The sequence below is a fragment of the Carettochelys insculpta genome, chromosome 20, assembly GCF_033958435.1.
Source record: "Carettochelys insculpta isolate YL-2023 chromosome 20, ASM3395843v1, whole genome shotgun sequence".
Lineage (NCBI taxonomy): Eukaryota > Metazoa > Chordata > Testudines > Carettochelyidae > Carettochelys > Carettochelys insculpta.
In genome coordinates, this window is record NC_134156.1 from 17,582,320 (window position 1) to 17,603,732 (window position 21,413).

Sequence of the window (21,413 nt, forward strand, 5' to 3'; positions counted from 1 at the left end):
CATCATTGAAAATCAAACAAGCAGTATAAAGCTGAAGTAAACATAGAGAAAGAGAGAGAGAAAAGAAAAAAAAACAAAAACAAAAAAAGCCTTACTCTTCCACATGTGTTGGCACCTGGAGTACAGGATCTGCACAAACAGAACAAACAGGAGTCAATGTATAAATTAAAAGTCATGAAAAAAAGTGAGAAGTCCTGTGGCTCCTTATAGACTAACAGATATTTTGGACCATAAGCTTTCGTGGGTAAAGATCTGCTTCATCTTTGCCCACAAAAGCTTATGCTCCAAAGTATCTGTTAGTTTATAAGGTGCCACAGGACTTCTCATTGTTTTTGTGGACACAGACTAACAGGGCTACCCCTCTGATAAAAGTCATGAACTCACACGAAATCCAGGATTAACCATTTTGTGAGCCACATCAGGTGTTTAAAGGAGTCATTCATATATTCACAGTGCAAAAGGAGCTTGTAATTTATTATACACCTCTGTACCCATCAGCAGGGCAATTCTGCACCTCAGAAAGCTTCCTTAGACTTAGCCCTACCCTCCACTCTGAGTAGATTGTCTACCCAAACCATGAACAGAAGTGGACTTGCATGAAGCAGCAGTGCCATATCATTGCATGGCTCAGTTCTAGGTCTTTCCTTGGCCACGAGCACCTGACATTATATGGGAAGGCACCTTTCTAGAGGACAAAAAAATAACCTCTTGTTCTGAAAACAAGTTCCTTAGTGTCTGGCCCCAAAAGAAGATGATCATAATTCCAATGACAGGCTTCAACAATCAATTTAATTTAAACATATGTAAATATTCCTTAATTTTAACAAAGGTCCTGGAGAATACAGAGAGGAAAATACAAGTCTTAATGTCTCAATGCAAAATGGCCTGCTTAATGCTTCTTTCATATGTATTTTATGATGATTCACTACTGGTTGAACCTCTTAAATCTGATACTATCTCATCCAGCAACATCCATGGTCCAGCAGGACCGCAGAGTCCTGGGGCTGGGGCTGGACCCACATCAGTGTGGCAGGGCTTGGGGCTGGGGCCAGAGCAGTGGCTGGCCACACCAGCAGCACAGGAGGTGGGGGTGGGCAGAGCCCCCACTGGAGCACAGGGTTGGGGCCAGAACCCCTGCAGCAATGTGTGGCCGGGATTGGAGCCCCCACCTTGTGAAGCCTGGAGTCCCTGGGTAGCAGGAGGCCGGGGCTGCTTCGGGCAGAAGCTCTGGACCTCCCCTAGTCCAGCAAATTCTGTCACTGGAGACCCATCAAGTCCTGACCATGCCGAACCAGGGACGTACAACCTGTATACTCTGTATCGTAGCAGATGGCAAGCACATACACTTGTTGCTTTCTTAGCCAACTTCACACTTACAGTTATGATGCAACTTGTAAACTGAGGATCTGGTTTTGCTACCAGGGAAATCAACAGGAACCCTGCCATTGACTTAAGTAAGAAGCATATTGAGACTTAAACCAGAAAACCACTTTTTTCAATTTCTACTCCAGCAGAAAATTTATGGCCTATGGAATAACTGAACAAACTAAAATGTTACTGAAAATAGCTACAGTGTCTCAAGAATCATAAAATTTCTTTCAGATCTGGCTGTGACAGAATCATCTGAACACAAGGAAATTTCACTTAAATGATTTCTCCAGTGAAACTTCCCCAAACACCTGTTTTTCACCTTCTAAGCACTGCCAGTGCTTGTGATTTTATCGCAAGTCTCCTAGTACTTAGCACTGTATTTTCTTAAAGTCCCATTCCTGATTTCCTGTGATTCTGTGGCAGTTACAGCTTTCATTTAAAAAAAGGGAATTTCTAGACCTTTTGAATGTAGTGGAAGGCTTGAAAACATGATCCTGGAAGGTTCACAACAAGTAGACATGTTTAAAAAATTTCATCATTGTTGTATTTTTTTAGGCTGACTGCATACTGGTTTATGGCTTGACATTTGAAAGCCTGGGGTTGACAATACTAGTAACCAACATGCAGAGATACCCAAAAGTGTGTGGCTGTATTCATCCTTCACCCTCACCTTTAAAAAAGTTTTAAAAGTAAACCAGACAGTGGAGATCACAACAGGTTCTTGCTCCCAAAAGATGAAAGTTAAAATAAAATAAATTAATAAAGGAAACGGATTAAAGTTGACCAACCAAGCTAATGCAAAAAGCAACTCTTATTTATCTTTTATGCCAGTTCTCTCACCACACACACACACACACACACACACACACACACACAATGAAGCAGGAGCTCAAACATTCTTATGAGAGGCTTTGATTGAACTCTCCAGCTCATGTGCCAGCATCGCACAGATACCACAGTAATAGCCAAGCTATGCAAGATGAAGGCAACAGACTCTGAATTTAGGGTTTCTGTGGACACCACGCAGTCCCCTCCACCCCTCATGCCAGATATGAAGAACAACAGCAGAATTTCCCTCCCTACTTTAAATAAAAAAATTAAATATATGGAAATACACCTCTCTCATAGAACTGGAAAGGACCTTGAGAAGTTGTTGAGCCCAGTCCCCTGCACTCACAGCAGGATCTATCACCCTTCCAGATTTTTTAAAACAATTTGCCCCCTGCCATGGTCCCCTCAAAGACTGAACTCACAATCATGGCTTTAGCAGACCAATGCTCATACCACTGAGCTATCTGTCCCCCACACTTCAGCCACTTCTTCGCTTTCACTAAACAGCCCCACAGAGCTGCTGAGATCAAAATGCAACAGAAGTCACAATTTTGTTTGCTTTTTAACTCTAAAAAATGGCTGAGTAGATTCTTCCTTAAAGCAGACAGAGCCATTTAATTGACAAGCACATAAAGCTTCTGGAAGAAACACCATTCACGAGTCTGTAGACAGGGCTGTTATGCTGTTCAGCAACGCTACGCTTGGGGTGTGTCTACACTAGCAAATAACTTGAAGTTAACTTCAAGGTTAGGCATTACTTCGAAGTAGCTACCAGAGAGTCTACACACATTTTTCTCTTATTTCAAAGTTAACTTCAAAGTAGGGAGTCCAACTTCAAAGTCCTTACCTTCATTCCCAGGAATGGAGTAGTGCCTAACTACGAAGTTTAACTTCGAAGTAGGGTGTATGTAGACACTCAACTTCGAAGTTGCTTACTTCAAAGTTGTACTTCAAAGAAAGCAACTTCAAAATTATTTTCATAGTGTAGACACAGCCTTGTAGAGCTCTAGGAGACCATGGCAATAAAGTGCTGATTCTCCCTACACACTACAGCCTGTTTACATCATGGAAAGCAGAAACCAGGACATTACCTACTTAAATCAAAAATTTACTAACAGATGAACTTGCATAGTTACTATCCAGCATCTAAAGAAGTGAGTTAACTCACAAAAGCTCATGCTCTAAACTTTTCTGTTAGTCTATAAGGTGCCACAGGACCCTTCGTTGCTCTACAGATCCAGACTAACACGGCTACCCCTCTGATACTTGCATAGTTACTATGGTTGATTGGGGCAGGAGTGGGACAGGGTTTAGAGACAAGTTGGCAATGTAACTGTACAAATAAACTGTATTGTTTATTTCTTGTGGACCCAAGTGCCACAGCAATGGGTGCCCAAAGCAACTGTTTCAAAGACCTATGAAATAGTACCAGAAGGAATTACTTAGCTGCTCTGTCTCCCCAGGCCTATCTGGTTAATCTGAGCAATTTTTTCCTCCAACGACGTAGAAGGACAAACTGAAAGAACTCACTGCTATCTGTTCAGGAGAGAATATGGTCTGGAGCTTTGTGGGGGAAGGGAAAAGCACAGCTGGTTTTACCTGGTAGGGTGTTCTGTGATCTGCAAGATAGCCATCTAATGCAACAGAGGCAAAGGCAATGGAACAATTTTTATACTGGGGGTGCTGGAAGCCACTGAACTAAAGTGTAAATCTTGTATAAAACAGAAATCCCTTCAAGCCAGGGGATGAGGCAGCGCACTCCCCCGCCAACCCTGTAGTTTCAGCACCTATAAATACAGGGTGCTGACTTCCAAAATCAGCTCCTCAGTGAAGCTGCATAGCAAGGAAAAAACTTCTTGACGTAAGAGTTGGTTCAACTCGACACTTAAAAGAAACAAGACCCCTGGGATTTAAAGATTGATCCGAAACCACAAGTGTCTATCTGAATCCAGGTGAGACAGACTAAAGAGAGAAAGAGATAGGACCAGCAGAGGGAAGTTATTTATAGTCAACAATGACCTCACAGGAAGGGGGGAAATTGTTATTTGGTGATACACAAGATCATAAATCAGCAGCAAATGGCAAATGCTTCTGTTAAATTGAACTGTAACTGAAAGATAACAAATGCTGCTTGAGCCAAACACCAAGTGACTTTGTAAGTTCTTGATGAACTGATTATGTACGGAAATTTCTGATGTGGGAAGACATAGGCTGCCTTTGGTAACTGCAGTACTTCAGCAGCTCTGCCAAAAGCCCGATCTCTAATCATCACTTCCTTAAGTGATTGCTCATGATGATAAACCTGTACACTTTGGTTTCAAAATGGTATATTTGTTTTGGGGTTTTTTATTAAACTCAGCAAACAATACGCACTTTAAAAATCACTTAGTTTTACAAGGTCGTACTTGCCTCAACTCTTCCTTTAAACTTTTAGACATTTTTACTCTAAGAATCTGACTATTCTCTTATATGAAAGTGAGGAGAAACATGGTGGATAACTGATGAGACCTGAAATCAAGCCTCAACTTTTCTATCATGCTATTTTACTGATCTATTATAGCAGGCACTCAAAACTAATTCCAAATGTCACATTTAATTTAAAGTTTGCTCTCATCTTCTTCCTGTCAAATCCATCATTAGGTGTTACTTTGCACCTTGCTCTAAGCAGAACAGGAAAGGATGTGGTACTTTTGTTTCGTATGTGTTAATATACCTCAGGTTTTTCAACTGACCTTTGAGAAAAGGCCTTAACTGATCTGAACAACTGGAAGTATGTCATTGTCCCGTACTTGCTCCTCAGTGTTTGTTGGGAGGTTTTTGCTTATCTACATCTACAGTGATGCTTTCCTGCTTGCTTTTTTCCGGCCAGGGCTCATGCCCCTATTACCCTAGATCAGTACATTCATATAGGAAGCTCTTCTAACTCAACAAACAACTACATTTCACCGGGCGTAACAAAGTCATTACCCGTCACCGGTGCCTTTTTTGTTTAAAAAAAAAAAAGAGGAGCTGGCACTTAGCCACCTTCCCACCCCCCCACTCCCAGCCAATCCCACGGCTGGCACTACTGAGGTGCTGATACTCAGTACCGGCAAGCACTGGCACAAAAAAAGCACTGCCTCATACCATCCAGTTTCTATTCAACACTGCAGCTATACATCTGCCACAGTCCTGTCAAAACCCTCAAAAATACAGCCAAGTCACAGAGGTAAGAGAGAGAAAAAAATGATTGGGAAGGTCACTGAGTGCATATCCCTGACGATATGGGAGTAGGAAATAACGCGCTCCTTCAGATTTAACCAGTTTCTGTACTATTACAAAATCATGTGCTGGAAAACTAAAGAGTTAAAAAAAACTAAGAGGTTGATTCTAGATTCCCTCTGAGGGCCCACTTATAAGAAGAACAGAGTTGGTGGCCTATTTACATACTGCTTGTCGCAGGTTGTACCTCATTAATGTCTCATTGGCATCACCATTTTAACCAGGCAAGCAACGAGATGCCTTGTCTCAGTTCTGCTTGTATTATATTATAGATGGATTCTATTATTGACAGATTAAATTAGCCTGGACAAAAAAAACAAACCAAAAAAACCTAAAACAAAACAAGCAGTCCTGTAGCACCTTAAAGACTAACAAGTTTACTTATTAGGTACAGTAAACTCTTTCATATCTGGCATCCAGAACTCTCAAATAACCAGCATTTTAACCATAAGTAAATTTTAGTTATGCTTTCCATAAGTATAGTGAAAGCAAATGCAACTAAATGCAGCAAATACAGTATAAGTTTACAGCACACAGTGCTATTCTTGTTGGTAAATAAAGTACTTTGCATACATTTTTGTTTGTATCTTAGTATCTAATCTTGTTATGAGAGATATGAAAGAGTTTACTACAGTGAGCTTTCGTGGGTAAGACCCACTTCATCAGCATGGCTATTCTTATGTTCCTTTCTTCACAAATGGGTCCTACCTACAAAAGCATCTTACCTAACAAATAAAATTGTTATAGTCTTTAAGGTACAACAGGACTGCTTGGTTGTTTTCGTGAAGCTACAGACCAACACAGCTACCCCTCTGAGAATAACTTAGTCTGGAATAATTCTAGATAGTATTTTGAAGGCACAGCCTGGGATTTTAAAGTTTTTAAAAAAACCTGCCATATTTGCATTATTTAAGATTCAATTCTTAGCAAATGGTGTAATGCTACAAGTGCTGTACAAACTTCTACCAGTTTAAATTCTCTCTCTGCCTCACAAAAAGAGTGAGGTAAGGAGTGATTTGCTCTTTAACAGTTCTTTTTAAATGCAAGAGAGATCACTGTAGCTTTCCATTGCTTTAATGTGCCTAGCTCAAACAGAAGCACAAAAAAACAATGACTGAAAAGGAGAAGTGGCAGATTCTGAGCAATTAAGTTGCTGCTGTCACAGTGGAATGAACTGCAAAAAACGGTTTTTGAGCAAGGGTCTCATAAGATGATGTGGACTAAAGTGTGTGTCATCCCAGCCAAGTGGTGCAACTTTTCTCAGAAGGGTCAAAGACACTGACTCAAGAGTCCTCTGGAGTTTGCTGAGGACAGAGGAGCTCATAGCCTACATGGATTTAAGAGCTTCTCTCTCTAAAGTCCCCATGGGGTTTTAATCTTTGGATCTGCAATTCTGTACCAACAGTCTTCCTATGCTAGTTATAACGATTTATTTATTTATTTTACAGTAGAGCCTGCAGATCCCAACCAGAGCCCACCAGCGGCGCTCGAAATACAAAACTATAAAAAGGGCCCAATCCTGCAACTTCTACTCATCAATCCTTAACTTCAATGGGACAGTCATGTCAGTAAGGCTTTGGAGAGTCAAGACCCTTTTCATAATTTATACTGACCTCTGTTGTTATGCCCCAAGTGCTGTACAGAAAAGAACACACAGTCCCTTTGCCAAAAGCTTACACTCCAAATTAGACAATATACACTACACTGACTGGGGAAAGCAGTACAGTGCAGAGGATGTTGGAATGAATTATGCTGAAGACCTGGCTCCATTCCCAGCTCTGTCACTGATCTATACTTTGTGGTCTTGGGCAAGTTACTTCACTACTCTGTTCCTCTGTCAGGCACGTGGGGCTGGTCAGCACTGGCAGGCTGACCCAGGAGACAGAAAACTCCAATTTCTAACCAAGAACACCAGGACTAGCTGGCTGATCTGCAACAGCTGTGCCAATCATGCACACTCTGCGAGTCTGCATGCTGTGTAATGGTACAATACAAAGCAAACAAGCAAGTGAGATTAATAAGATGGAGACTTTTCAACTTAGAAGAGAGGAAACTAAGGGGGGATGAGATAGAAGTCAATAAAATCATGACTGGTGGGGGAAAAAGTGAATAGGAAAAAGTTATTTATTTATTCCTATAACATGAGAACTAGGGCTCACCAGATGAAATTAATGGGTAGCAGGTTTAAAACAAACAAAAGGAAGTTTTTCTTCACATAGCAAATGGTAGGCCTGTAGAACCCCTTGCTAGAGAATGTTCTGAAGACCAGGACTTGAACAGGGTTCAAAAAAGAGCTAGACATACTCTTGGAGACTGGGTCCATCAATGGCAATTAGCCAGAATGGGTAAGAATGGTGGCCCTGGTGTGTGTTTTTCAGAAGCTGGAAATGGATGACAGGGCAGGGATTGCTCAATGATTCCCTGTTTGGCTCACTCCCTCTGGGCATCTGGCATTGCCCACTGTTGGAAGACAGGATATTGGGCTAGATGGATCTTTAGTCTGACCCAGTATGGCTGTTCTTATGTTTACAAGCAACCAACATACAGGGGCTATAGATATAGCCCCAGACCTGTGCATATTGTGTATTCCTTTGGAAAACACTTCATGGTAGGAGTGGTTGGAGGAAGGGAAGAGAATGACAAGAGAGAGAGACTGTTCCAATGGAAACAGTGACACAGAACACTCAGAAATAACCTGGAGAAGGACAAAAGACAAAGTATGACCAAAACAGCACCTGAAACTCCACCCACTTATATATTTTGCTGTTCAAGATGCTGCGCACTAACAAAGTCACACAAACAAACCTGCCCAGAGTGGTTTTGGGGGAGGCAGGAGAACAGTACTTCTCATGAAACATCTTCTGAATAAAGATCACTGAACTGAACTAAGACTTTTTAAAAGACAGACTGTTACACTGATGACATTCAGAAGAGAACCAGTCTCCAGAACCAATCTCGGCAGTAACACACTCAGATTTCTCATCCGCACTTTTCTGTCCCACTCAGCCTTTCCTGCTCCGAGAATGGCCTGTCCTTCATTGTGGCAGGGATTCTAGCGTTGTGACCAAAGCAGGAAGCTGCCCACTGTGACACAGATATGCTCGCTGCTGGCTGCTTGCTGGTCTTAATTCCACCTTCTTCTATGGAAAGAATATGGCATAGTTGTCAGATACATTCAGTAAAGAGCATGTAAGAGGAGAGTCTAAATGGCTGCACCTCCAGCTTTGCAACAAGCTCTAAGGAGGTGACACTGAAGCAGCAGCAATGCTAACACCAACTGCAAAGCCCCATAGTTTACAAAGAAAGATGATGAGCTTTCTGTTTATTGATTAGTCCCTTATAACCCTGCCAACACAGATTCCAATCTGAAAGCTGAATGTTCACATTTTATGAGCAATAAGAATATGAAAGAACTGAAAGAGCTGCAGCTTTTTCAAGCTGACAAGGAGATTGCTTGGCTGCTAGTGAAGAAAGGGCACCATTACAGTGCCTGGATTTTGTCCCAATCTTAACTTTGTTTAAATTATTGTTGCTTGGAGTAGCGGCCTGATGATAACCAGCTTGGAGTCTCAGTGTTTGGCTTCCACAGACAGTGCTGAGGTGGCCTGCTTGGTGTCTTGATAATGATGAGAGGAGACACTAAAGGTTCTTGTCACACCACTCAGAACTAACCACTCCTGCTGTTCAGGGTGGCACTACAGAGACTTGTTCAGTCTTTGATCAGAAGTAGAGCCTCAAAATGCTAGAGCTGGGCTGTCTGGGGCCCAAGCAAGGATAAAGGCTCTTACAGAGTGGGACCTCCATTTCTGTTCATCTTCCATTAACTCTAGGACATCCTTCTGAAGTGCATATGATGGTGCAACATCAATTAATCTTAGAACACTAGAACAGAAAGGGACATCGACAGGTCATCAAGTACAGTCCCCTGCCCTCATGGCAGGACCAAGCACTGTCTATACCATCTCTGATAGATATATTTATCTAACCTGCTCTTAAATATCTACAGTGATGGAGATTCCACAACCTACCCAGGCAACTGATTCCAATATTTAACCACCCTGACAGTTAGGAAATTTTCCTAATGTCCAAATTAAATCTCCCTTGCTGTCGTTTAAGCCCACTGCTCCTCGTCTTATCCTCAGGGGCCAATGAGAACAATTTTTCTCCCTCTTCCTTGTAACACTCTTTTAGATACTTGTAAACCCCTACCATGTCCCCTCTCAGCCTTCTCTTTTCTAAACTAAATAAATCCAGTTCTTTTAGTCCTCCCTCATAGCTCATGTTCTCCAGACCTTTAATCATTCTTGCTGCTCTTCTCTGGACCTTCCCCAATTCCTCCACATCTTTCTTGAAATGTGGTGCCCAGAACTGGACACAATACTCCAGCTGAGGCCTAATCAGCTCTAAGTATGGCAGAAGAATGATTTCCCACGTCCTGCTCACAACTCTCCTATTAATGCATGATTAATCCCAGAACCATGTTTGATTTTTTTTTTGCAACAGCATCACATGGCCAATTATTGAGGACTCAATCCTGAAAAGTGTTGAGCACTAATTCCCACTGATACCAATGGACCCTGAGGGCAGTTAGCATCTTGCAGTAACTGAGCCCACAGTTCACACTGAAGATGACTGTATAAAGTGTTTTTGCCTCTCTAAACTATTGCCTCGCTCACTGTTTACTGCCAGCTGATTTGTGCTGTACATGAAGACAAGAGAGCAGGAGCCTTCAAATCACCTTTCTTGGAAGCAATAATGTTGGCAGGAAACAAACAGGGTATTATGGTGACAAGAGGCACTAACTAGTTCATTTAGTTTATATTCCTGAAATAGGCTTTAGTGCTCATTGGGGCAAACTGTAAATGGAAAGATGTTCATGTTTGTTTAAGCAGTGTCAGAACGGGAAGAACCCCTGTTCCTGATACTGAGTTTCAGTACTTGAAGACACAGGGCTGTTTTGTTTTAACAAAAAGATACAGTTGGACAAGCTAAACACCTAACTTCTTAAGTGTAATAATGAAACCCCATGTCAAGGATTAATTATTTCACTGTGCTGTAGGTGACCTTCAGACTATCTCAAGGTATGTGAACAACAACATACGCTTAATTTTCCAGGATCCAGGGTACTACACAGCTGTCAGGGAACCAAGGCAGTGTGCCCAACTTAGAAGTTTCTCAGAATTTTTTTTTGTTTTACAAATTAATTTAACAGAGATAGGACAGCACCACATATGGTAAGCATGCCAAAGTCAGTACTAAAATTATAGCTCATCTGGTGTTTTACTGAACGTTGGAGCAGGATGGTAGGGAGTTAGGCAACTCTAAGGTTAGCCAACTGTAGCTGTCACATATGTTTCATGTGGGCTTTTCACCAACCTGGGAGCAACCAAGGGAAGATTCTGATGTGCTAGTTTCAGTTACTAATCTAATTTCCAAATTCAGTTCTCTGGTCATGCATGTAGTCCTTGCCCACTGAGATTTCACAACACTAAACTAACCCAGAAGGATACAGCTTGTTTTCAAATTAATTCCAATGTTAGTGCCTATTATCATATATTTGTGCATTGAGGTTTGTGGTTTTCCTTGTTATATAGAACCAAACTAGAGGCAGATAAGAATTTAAACAAAACACTAGTTCAGTGCCCTGAATACAGAGAAAGACCCAGAATATTTAACAGTCAATGAAACAAAACTAATGTTTTCTAGAACTGGATTATCAAATTAGGGATGTGTGTGATGTACTGCCCCCCAAAAAACCCAGAGGTGTTTTGCAACTTTTTTTTTTAATAAGAAAAAGTTGCTTGATCTGGATTTAAACCAGTGTCTTCTATTTTCATTAGCCTCTTCAGAGGCTATATACACATCAAGGCACATATGCTCTGTTACATCAATACAGGTGAAAGTTTCTCTTAATATAGCTACAAGCAAAAAGGCAATAGTGAATTTAGAGAGTAGTAATTTTCATCTTCTAATCAAGACAGCTTAGGGATAGAGGGGATCTCCATGCAACATTTACATGGGTGAAAATATTGGCACACATGGGGGAAAAATGTGAGAATATCCATAAACAGATTCCTGCAATTTCTGGCTTGCTAGCTTACCAACTCCTACTCTACTGCGGATAAGAACGGGTTAAAAAGTGCTGCATGTACTCTTATAAAAATAACTGCTTATTTGATAGAACTGCATTCAAACAGTGATCAGTCTCATAAGGACAGACCTTGTTTGGACTGGAGAGATCAGACTAGTACAGCCCTTTGTCACCAGTTTAGCGTGCCAACTGAAAGGGCAACTGGTTTACAAACACTGAGCAGAATGATGCAATCGCTGTAACAACATTTCATTCAGCTGCTTTCTTTCCAAATGGTGAAGAGGAAGAGCCACATCTCAAAGATATCCTTTATGTGCCACCAACCATAAGAGTCCTACCACAACCCCTTTATTTTGTACTAAATGCCATTTTTTTGAGGAAGAAATAACCGATAACACAACAAGGAAGAAGATGTTATAAGAATAGCTTTATAAGTTATAAAAGTGTGCCTCTCTAGCACACAACCTGTAACAGAGATAACACAAGTGTGATGGCTCAGTTCTGTCATTGTTGCAATTGAACAAGTTGCGTGCTAGAGAGGCACACTTTTATAACCTATAAAGCTATTCTTACAACATCTTCTTCCTTATTGTGTTATCAGTTATTTCTTCCTCAAAAAAATGGCATTTAGTACAAAATAAAGAGGTTGTGGTAGGACTGCAGGCACACAGTAAGGACAAGAGATGAGCTTTACACCATACCCACAGATTTAGGTTTTATTGTACCAGTGGGAGAAACATATTCCAGGGCTAAGAACCTTCCATCACAAATCTTTTATCTCCAGTTCCCAATTTATGAGCAGAGAGACCCCAGAGGAACCTCTAATCCAATCAGATATTTCCAGAGCACCCATCATGTTATGATATTTGAGTGCCTGCAGGTCTACCAAAGGGAGGTGAAAAGGAGGCAACTGCTCCAGGGCCTGGCAATTCAAAGGGCTCCCAGTCACTGCTAGTCTAGAAGTGGCAGCTGGAGCTCCAAGTGTCACGCTGCAGAGCCCCATGCAGTGAGCCTCAGATGGTGCTGAAGAGGTGGCATGATGCGGGCAGCGATGAGGGCCAGTTGCTGTGGCCCCGCCCTTTCTGCTTGAGACCCTGCTCCTTCCTGAATGCAGAACAAGCCCCCTGCCACCTTGGCTAGAGACCTGGAGAGGCTGTCAGCCTGCTCAAGATTCATAGACCATGAGTCAGTTGCCACGGTGGCACACATGGAGAGTGATTCTCTTTCAATTAATCAGAAGCACGTCTGTGTACAGTTGTATAAATCAGACTCCACACTTTTGACTATACTTGGAAGCAACCATAGAGCCGTTGCTGTATTCAGAGAATTAGTGCAACACATTGTTCCCTGTTGTGCTCCCACACAGCTGGATTGCGGGCAAGTGCTCTTCTGTCGCAGTGGATTACACCAGGCAATCTGGAAAGAGCAAGAGTACTAAAAATGTCATGGAAGGTCTGCCTCAGAAAAATGGACACCTTAGTGCAGAGGAGTAAACTTTAAAAGGGACATTATGGCCAAACAGAGGCAAATAAGTTGTACAAACATTGTTAATGTGCAGGCCTGAACAAAGATGGTAGATGCAGGAATCTATAACCTCTGCCTAAATGTTCTGAACTGTTTTTAAAAAATCCAAATGTGAAAATATACAGGCTATCAAAACAAAAAGCAGTCAAGTCTTTAAAGTGCTACTTGACTGCTTTTTGTTTTGATAGCATATAGACTAGTACGGCTTCCTCTTTGTTACTATTGAAAATATACAGATGAACGTGATTACTGCAATGCTGCAGTTAAATACCAAGTCAGATTCAGAAGAAAAACAGCAGAACTAAGGAGACGTCTCCCAGTACGTATAGGGCCCAACCAAACTCATGGCCATGAATTCTAGTCTTTTGTGCACTTTTACCTTCTGCTACACAGATTTCATGGGTGGGATCAACTGTTTTCAAACTGGGCGTCCTGACACAAAATTAAGTTGCAGAGAGATTATTTTATGGGGGTTATAGAGAAAGTACGCCAATCAGCTAATTATCTAAGGTGTTTGTACACAAATGCAGGAAGCCTGGGAGACAAACAGGAAAAATTAGAGGCCCTGGCACAGTTAAAGAAGTATGTGGTGATTGGAATAACAGAGACTTGGTGGGATGACTGGCGTAACTGGAGCACGGTCACGGAAGGGTATAAACTGTTCTGGAAGGACAGGCAGGGGAGAAAAGGAGGAGGAGTTGCAATGTATGTGAGAGAGCAGCATGACTGCTCAGAGCTCCAGTATATGGAGGGAGAAAATAATCTTTGGGTTAAGCTTAGAAGCAGAAGCAACAGAGGTAATGTTGTGGTTGGTGTCTGCTATAGACCATCAGACCAGGTAGATGAGCATTTCTTCAGAAAACTAAGAGAAACTTTCAAATCAGAGGCTCCGGTTCTCATGGGAGACTTCAGTCACCCCAACATTCGTTGGGAGACCAATACTGTAGCAGACAGATAATCCAGGGAACTATAGACCCATCAGCCTTACTTCAGTCCCTGGAAAAATCATGGAAGGGATCATCAAGGAACCCATTTTGAAGCACTTGGAAGAGAGGAAAATGATCAAGAGTAGTTAACATAGATTCACTAAGGGCAAGTCATGCCTGACCAATCTGATTAGCTTCTGTGGTGAGGTAAGTGGCTCTGTGGACATGGGGAAGTCAATGGATGTGATACACCTTGATTTAGCAAAGCTTTTGATACAGTTTACATAAGAACATAAGAACGGCCATACTGGGTCAGACCAAAGGTCCATCCAGCCCAGTATCCTGTCTGCCGACAGTGGCCAGCACCAAGTGCCCCAGAGGAGGTGAACCGAAGACAATGATCAAGCGATTTGTTTCCTGCCATCTGTCTCCAGCCTTTGACTAAAGGCTAGGGGCACCATACTTTACCCTTGGCTAACAGCCATTTATGGACCTAACCTCCAAAAATTTATCAAGCTCTTTTTTAAACTCTGTTAGAGTGCTGGCCTTCACAGCCTCCTCCAGCAAGGAGTTCCACAGGTTGACTGCGCGCTGTGTGAAGAAAAATTTTCTTTTATTAGTTTTGAACCTACTACCCACTAATTTCATTTGGTGTCCTCTAGTTCTTATATTATGGGTACAAGTAAATAACTTTTCAATATTCACTTTCTCCACACCATCCATGATTTTATATACCTCTATGATATCGCCCCTCAATCTCCTCTTTTCTAGACTGAAAAGTCCCAGTCTCTCTAGCCCCTCCTCATATGGGACCCTTTCCAAAACCTTAATCATTTTAGTTGCCCTTTTCTGAACTTTTTCTAACACCAGTATATCTTTTTTGAGGTGAGGAGACCACATCTGCACGCAGTACTCAAGATGTGGGCATACCATAGTTTTATATAGGGGAAGTATGATATTCTTCGTCTTATTTTCTATCCCTTTTTTAATAATTCCTAACATCCTATTTGCTTTACTGACTGCCGCTGCACACTGCGTGGATGTTTTCAGAGAACTATCCACTATAATTCCAAGATCCCTTTCCTGATCTGTTGTAGCTAAATTTGCCCCCATCACATTGTATGTATAATTGGGGTTATTTTTCCCAACGTGCATTACCTTACACTTACCCACATTAAATTTCATTTGCCATTTTGCTGCCCAGTCTCTCAGTTTGCTGAGATCTTTTTGAAGTTCTTCACAATCTACTTTGGTTTTGACTATCCTGAACAGCTTAGTATCATAAATCATATGATGCCCATAAATCAAGGAAGTATGGATTGGATTCATGGACTGTAAGATGGATAGAAAGCTGGCTAGATTGTCAGGTAGTGATCAATGGCTCAATGTCTGGTTGTGGTCAGTTTCAAGTACAGTGCCCCAAGGATCGGTTCAAGGCCAGTATTGTTCAACACCTTTATTAATGACCTGGATGTGGGGGTGCATTGCATCCTCAGCAATTTGTGGATGACACTTAGCGAGGAGGAGAGGCAGGTATGTTGGAGGGTATGGGAAGGGTCCAGGGTGAACTATATAAATTAGAGAATTGGGCCAAAAGAAATCTGAGGTTCAACAAGGACAAGTGCAAACGACAGCACTTGGGACGAAAGAATCCCAAGAATTGTTACAGGCTGGGAATGGACTGTCTAAGTAGCAGGGCAGCAGAATAGGACCTGGGGATTACATTGGATGAGAGGCTGAATACGAGTCAACAGCTGGTGTGCCCTTGTAGACCAGAAGGCTAACGGCGTATTGGGGTGCATTAGGAAGAGCGTTTCCAGCAGATCTAGAGAAATTATTATTCCCTTCTATTCGGCACTGGTGAGGACACATCTGGGGTATTGCACACAGTTCTGGGCCCCCCAGTACAGAAAGGACGTGGATGCACTGGAGCGGGTTCAGCAGAGGGCAACAAAAATGATTAGGGAGCTGGAGCACATGACCTATGAGGAGAGGCTGACGGATTTGGGCATATTTAGTTTGCAGAACAGAAGAGTGAGGTGCAATTGGACAGCAGTCTTCAAATTCCTGAAGGGGGGCTCTAAAGAGAATGGAAAGAAGCTGTTCTCAGCAGTGACAGGTGGCAGAACAAGGAGTTGAAGTTACAAAGGGAGAGGTGTAGGTTGGATATGAGGAAAAACTATTTCACCAGGAGGGTGGTGAAGCACTGGAATGTGTTCCTTAGAGAGGTGGTGGAATCTCCATCCCTACAGGTTTTAAGTCCTGGCTTGACAAAGTCCTGGCTAGCTTGATTCAGTTAAGGGCTGATCGTGCTTTAGGCAGGGGACTAGACTAGACCTCCTAAGGTCCCTCCCAGCCCTAGAAGTCTATGATTCCATGGTATTGCCACCCCTATTTCTGTGCTGCTTTCAGAGCTCAGTGGCAGGAGAATGGCAGCTGTTGGCTGGGCACCCAGCTTTGAAGGGAGCATCCCACTGCCAGCTGTGCAGAAGTAAGGGTGACAATACTAAACTGTTATTACTTCTGTGTTGCTACTGGTAGTAGCACTGCGCTCACAGCTGGGTCCAGCAGCCATCTCTCTGCAGCAGTCCAGTTCTGAAGGCAGCAGCGCCAACTCCAGCAGACCACAGCAGTAAGGGTAGCATACATCAACCTCACCCTACAATAACCTTGCGATCCCTCCACAACTCCTTTTTGGGTCAGGATCCATCTTCCCTCTAATCTTTTCCATCCATGTGCAACCAACTGTGAGCACTCTGCTAATCAGCTAGTCAGCCCTTGACTCTCTCCTGAGTTGGCACACAAGCGCACTCTACAATTACAACACTGTGAAATTTCAAGTTTAAATAACTGAAATCACGAAATTCATGGTTTTTAAAATCCTATGACCAACACATTGATCAAAATGGGCCATGAATTTGGTAAGACAGTAAGTATATACATCTGCTTCCTAGATTTGTTGGTACTACACTGTAACATCCTGTACCCCTATATTGATCCATGACAACAGGGGTGCACAAAGTGGGGGGTGCGATATTTTGTAAGGGGGGAGGGTGCAGTGCAATCGCCTCCCCACCCATTGCTTCCATTGCCTCCCAAGCCCCCTGCTTGCTCCCCTGCAGCCTCTGCTGTTGCCATCGCCAAGGGAATGCCCTACCCCTGGTGCTGGACCAATCAGAATATACTGAGTCCCGGAGTCAAGCAGCAGGGCCAAGCCTGTGAGTTTGCAGCTTGGAAAGGTGGACACATTGGTCCTCACAGCTTGTGCATGCCGGCCGCTGGGAGTCCCCTGACATGCCGGTGAGGAGTTAGGGCTGCCTGTGGGGGTGCAGGGCCGCTGCCAGCCTGGTGATATCACTTCCCATCAATACAGCACAGCCGTGAGTCCTCTTGAGTTCCCGCCACACTCTCCTGGGGAACCCACCCCAGTAACCCTCCCCATTTGGGGCACCCCCCACCCCCAGAAACCCCTCAAGCACCCACTTCCTGAGCATTCCACCCCCTTCCTGAGCACCCCCGACATCCCCTCCTAGGTCCTCCCACAGGCTGGGGAGGGGGTAGCTAATTGCAGGGCTGAAAAGTAAGGCCCAACGTAAAAAGTTTGCTCACCTCTGCATTACAAAACCATGAAACATTTTGTACTAAATATATCTTATATGACATGTCATTTTAAAACTCACAATCAGCTGAACATTATTGTTCTGGTAAAATGTGTGTACCAAGATCGTATAGACAGTTATACGCAGTTACTGGAGTTACAGCACGGAATGTAGGACAACCCTTGTGCTCACCTTCTTTTAAAGTCCACTTGATTGATCCTGTCCTCTTGCTGACAGCATGTAAACTTCCATCAAGGGTTGAAACAAACAACAGTGTTTCTGGCACAGTCACTGAGCTACTGCTGCCACAGCTCTGAAAAAGAAGAGCCCATAAATTTACATTAAAAGTTGCATAAAATCTGTTACTTTTAATTATGCCATGCTGCAAAAAGTCAAGATCCTTTGGTTTTGCATGTAAAGATCAGTCTGCTTTCTGCAAGCCAACTGTACAGCAGAGGTAAATGAATGTCACTCAGGGCCACCCAGCAAACCTGAAGGACAGAAGAGAAGGTAAAATAATGTATCTAAAATCTGAACACTCATTTAACCCATAGTATCTCCTTTAGCTATTCCTGCCCTGGGATCTCAGACCTCTTGTTGCATCAACACTGTAAAACCAAATTGAGTTAGATGCTTAGGGTGAAATCTAGGCCCTTTAAATTCAATGGGAATTTTAAACTATAAAAACTTTACCTGGAGTGTTACGCATTCTTGACTACATGGGTTACTATGCTCTGCAAATCCTTTACACACCAGTGGAGAAATTATTCTGAACACTGGTTTACATAGGTGGGGAAACTATTTACTACTTATTTTCATACCACAATCTTTGAGCCTAGCTATTGAAATAAAGGTAATTCTAACAAAAGGCAAGTCAAAAACTATGTAACAAGAAAACTAGAACAATGAGGTTAGGTCACAGGTGCTAGCAGAGAAACCAGAAACTTAACTGAGTCATGCCTCTCTTCCTGGTGTAAAAAGAACCAACATATAGCAACAGCATCAAAACACATTTCGATACAAGCCTTTGGTTATCGCATGGACGACTTCCTAGTTGTAAATTGTACTTGCAATGCTCAGCACCCTGCCATCTGCCTTTTCTAGGAAGTTTCAGAAGACCTATATTTAAATCTTAAGCTACTATTGTTGATAAACTGAAACTATGTGCATTGATAAGTCAATTATTCCATTTCTATGGGTTTTTAAGTCCCGGCTTGACAATGTTCTACCTTCGATGGTTTAATTAGGGTTGGTTCTGCTTTGGGCAGGTAGCCGAACTCAATGATATCCTGAGGTCTCTTTCAGCCCTATGGTTCTATGATTGAAATTTTATAAATAATGCTTAGATAAATTCAGAAGGGTTTTTGCAATATTTGAATTTGTGCAGGACAAAACATGAAGTTGCAAACTCAAAATCTTTGATTCATCAGTGTTCTTCCCTTGGAAACTTGATGTTTTCAGATTAGATCAATTCTACAGTAATATACTCTAGCTCTTTCACATTATACGGTAGTATATTATAACAGCAATACTTAGCTAACTTCTTTTTACCACCCATTCATACAATATAGAAAGCATGCATGCTGCATTACAGCGGTAATTAATATTTATGGAACAGTTTGATTTGGAGATATACTCACACACACATCTCATAGAACTGGAAGGGACCTGGGGAGGTCATTGAGTTCAGTCCCCTGCCCTCTTGGCAGGGCCAAGCACAATCCCCCCCCACCTTTTTTTTTAAAATCTATTTGCCCCAGATCCCTAAATGGCCCCTTCAAGGACTGAACTCACAAGTCTGGGGTTAGCGGGCCAGTGCTCCAACCACTGAGCTATTTAAACAAAGAAAACAATGAAAAGTACAGATCAATAATGATACTGAAAACAGAGATCCAAGATAAATTGCTGTAGTACAGAGGAAGGAAAAGTACTTTAGTGCATACATATAATTACAAATGCCATCAAATAATAAAAGCTACAAGACTTAATGTTTAGACAAAGAAAACTGCAGTTAAATAAAATATTTATGCACTGCATTAAAGACCAAACTGTGTACAGTAAAAGCTTTGCTATTTTGCATGTTGGGGAAATGCAGGAAGGGGTGCTGGTAAGTCAAAAATTCTGATTAACTAAGAGGGAGGTAATTTGGGTGTGGGAGGGGGCTCAAGGCTGCAATATGGGGGGGTGGAGTTCTGGGAGGGAGTTCAGGACTTGGATATGGAGGGGGTGGAGTCTGGGGGAGTTTGGGTGTGGGAGGGGTGCAGAACGGGCTTCAGGGTGCTGGATCTTGGCAGTGTTCATCTCAGGTAGGTCCCCACAAGTGGTGATGGGCTTACTGCTCCTAGGGCAGAGGTTGAGGCAATACTTCCACATGTAGGTACTTCCCCTGCAGCTCCCATTGCCTGCAGTTCCTGACCAATGGAAGCTGCAGAGCCAACACGCTCAGGGCAGAGGAAGCACATGGAATCTCCATGATGTTCCTCCACCGTGGTCCAGTAAGTACAAGTCACAGCTTCTGGAGAGCTATGCACAGCCAGGTTGGGAGCCTGCTAGCCCCATGCCAACTGTACCATACTGAAGATCAGAAATGTCAGTTTATAGAGCCTTCCAGTTGGCAATGTGCCAGATAATACAGGTTTTACTGCAACAGTGTTCAGCTAGGAGCATTTTGTAACAGCCTCTCTCATGCTGGTCTGTAGCGCATACGACAAAGGATTTCAGTAATCAATATTCAATTTAGTTGTATCTTTCCACAAAAATAAAATGAACAGAGCAGTAAGAAGAATGGTACATTTTAAGGATAGGGGATTTGAATAATTGTACTGGGAAAAATATTTTGTAAAAATAATAATGAGAAGTTTTGTTGAAATCAAGAAGCCTATCTAAGTTCACTACTTTTTGGTCTCTTCCTAATTAACATGAGTCAGCATTCATTTAGCATATTTGCACTTCAAAGTACTGTACAAACAATTATTTGGTCTCATACTCTGTAAATCATCAGTTATTCCAACGGAATTTCTCTGATGTAAATATGGTGTGAGTGTCTGAATAGGCCATGATGTGGTTCTTAGGTGGGGGGCTGGCTCACCTGGCTCCATAAAGCTGAAATCAGCTTTATTCAGTGGCATCTGAAGAGGATCAGCCCAGCAGGCACCCAGAGATGTCTCTAGACTGACCAGATCTCTTCACTTGTAAAACACAAAAATATAAAATCTAATCAATCTATTTTTGTTTTCAAGTCACATCCATTAAAGAGACTTAAAATAAGTTAAGTTGCTCATGAGCTGATGCAATGGCTGTCAGTCTGGAAAGATTTATAATGGAAACCCTGGCACAAATGTGAGCAGAACACATCTGAATAAAATAGAACACCCTTCTCTGATTAAACTGTAAAACATTAACGAGAACAGCACTTGTGCATATCCTGCCTAGAGACCGGGAATACATTGCCTAAGGTTTGTCTGCTATTCATTCTGGGCAGAGCAGTTTGCCCAAGGAAGGAGTTAAAAAAAATTCTGTATATTTTAGTGCTTGTAATGTTGCATAATTTTAACACACCCTTTTTCTGATGTTAGGATATCCTAAATCCACTATGAAAATAGACTGGGTGGTGGTGGTGGAATGGTGCAATGAGGACAAAACCACATGCTCAATTCTTGGCATTCGGATCATCATCTTAATAAGCTTGGCAATACAGGAAAAAACTATATGCACGATAGAGTACATCTTGAGCTAATGACTCCACCCAGATTCTCCTGGAGATAGCACTGTTTTAGGGACTGTTTTAGGGATCCCCAGGTGGATGGGGAT

The 21,413-nt window shown here is 42.3% G+C and overlaps 1 protein-coding gene across 4 annotated transcripts in view; it reads right to left on the bottom strand.

Moving 5' to 3' along the window:
- Window positions 1-21,413, bottom strand: part of ERN1 (endoplasmic reticulum to nucleus signaling 1) — a 67,957-nt gene that overhangs the window by 23,744 nt on the left and 22,800 nt on the right. For 3 of the 4 annotated variants that reach the window (XM_075014714.1, XM_075014715.1, XM_075014719.1), the window contains exons 2-3: window positions 17,796-17,916; window positions 96-129 (exon numbers count right to left, since the gene is read on the bottom strand). In XM_075014714.1, the coding sequence (XP_074870815.1) occupies window positions 96-129; window positions 17,796-17,916 (155 nt within the window). Of the gene's footprint in view, window positions 1-95; window positions 130-17,795; window positions 17,917-21,413 lie in introns of those variants that run through there. The other variant, XM_075014717.1, reaches the window with a different exon arrangement.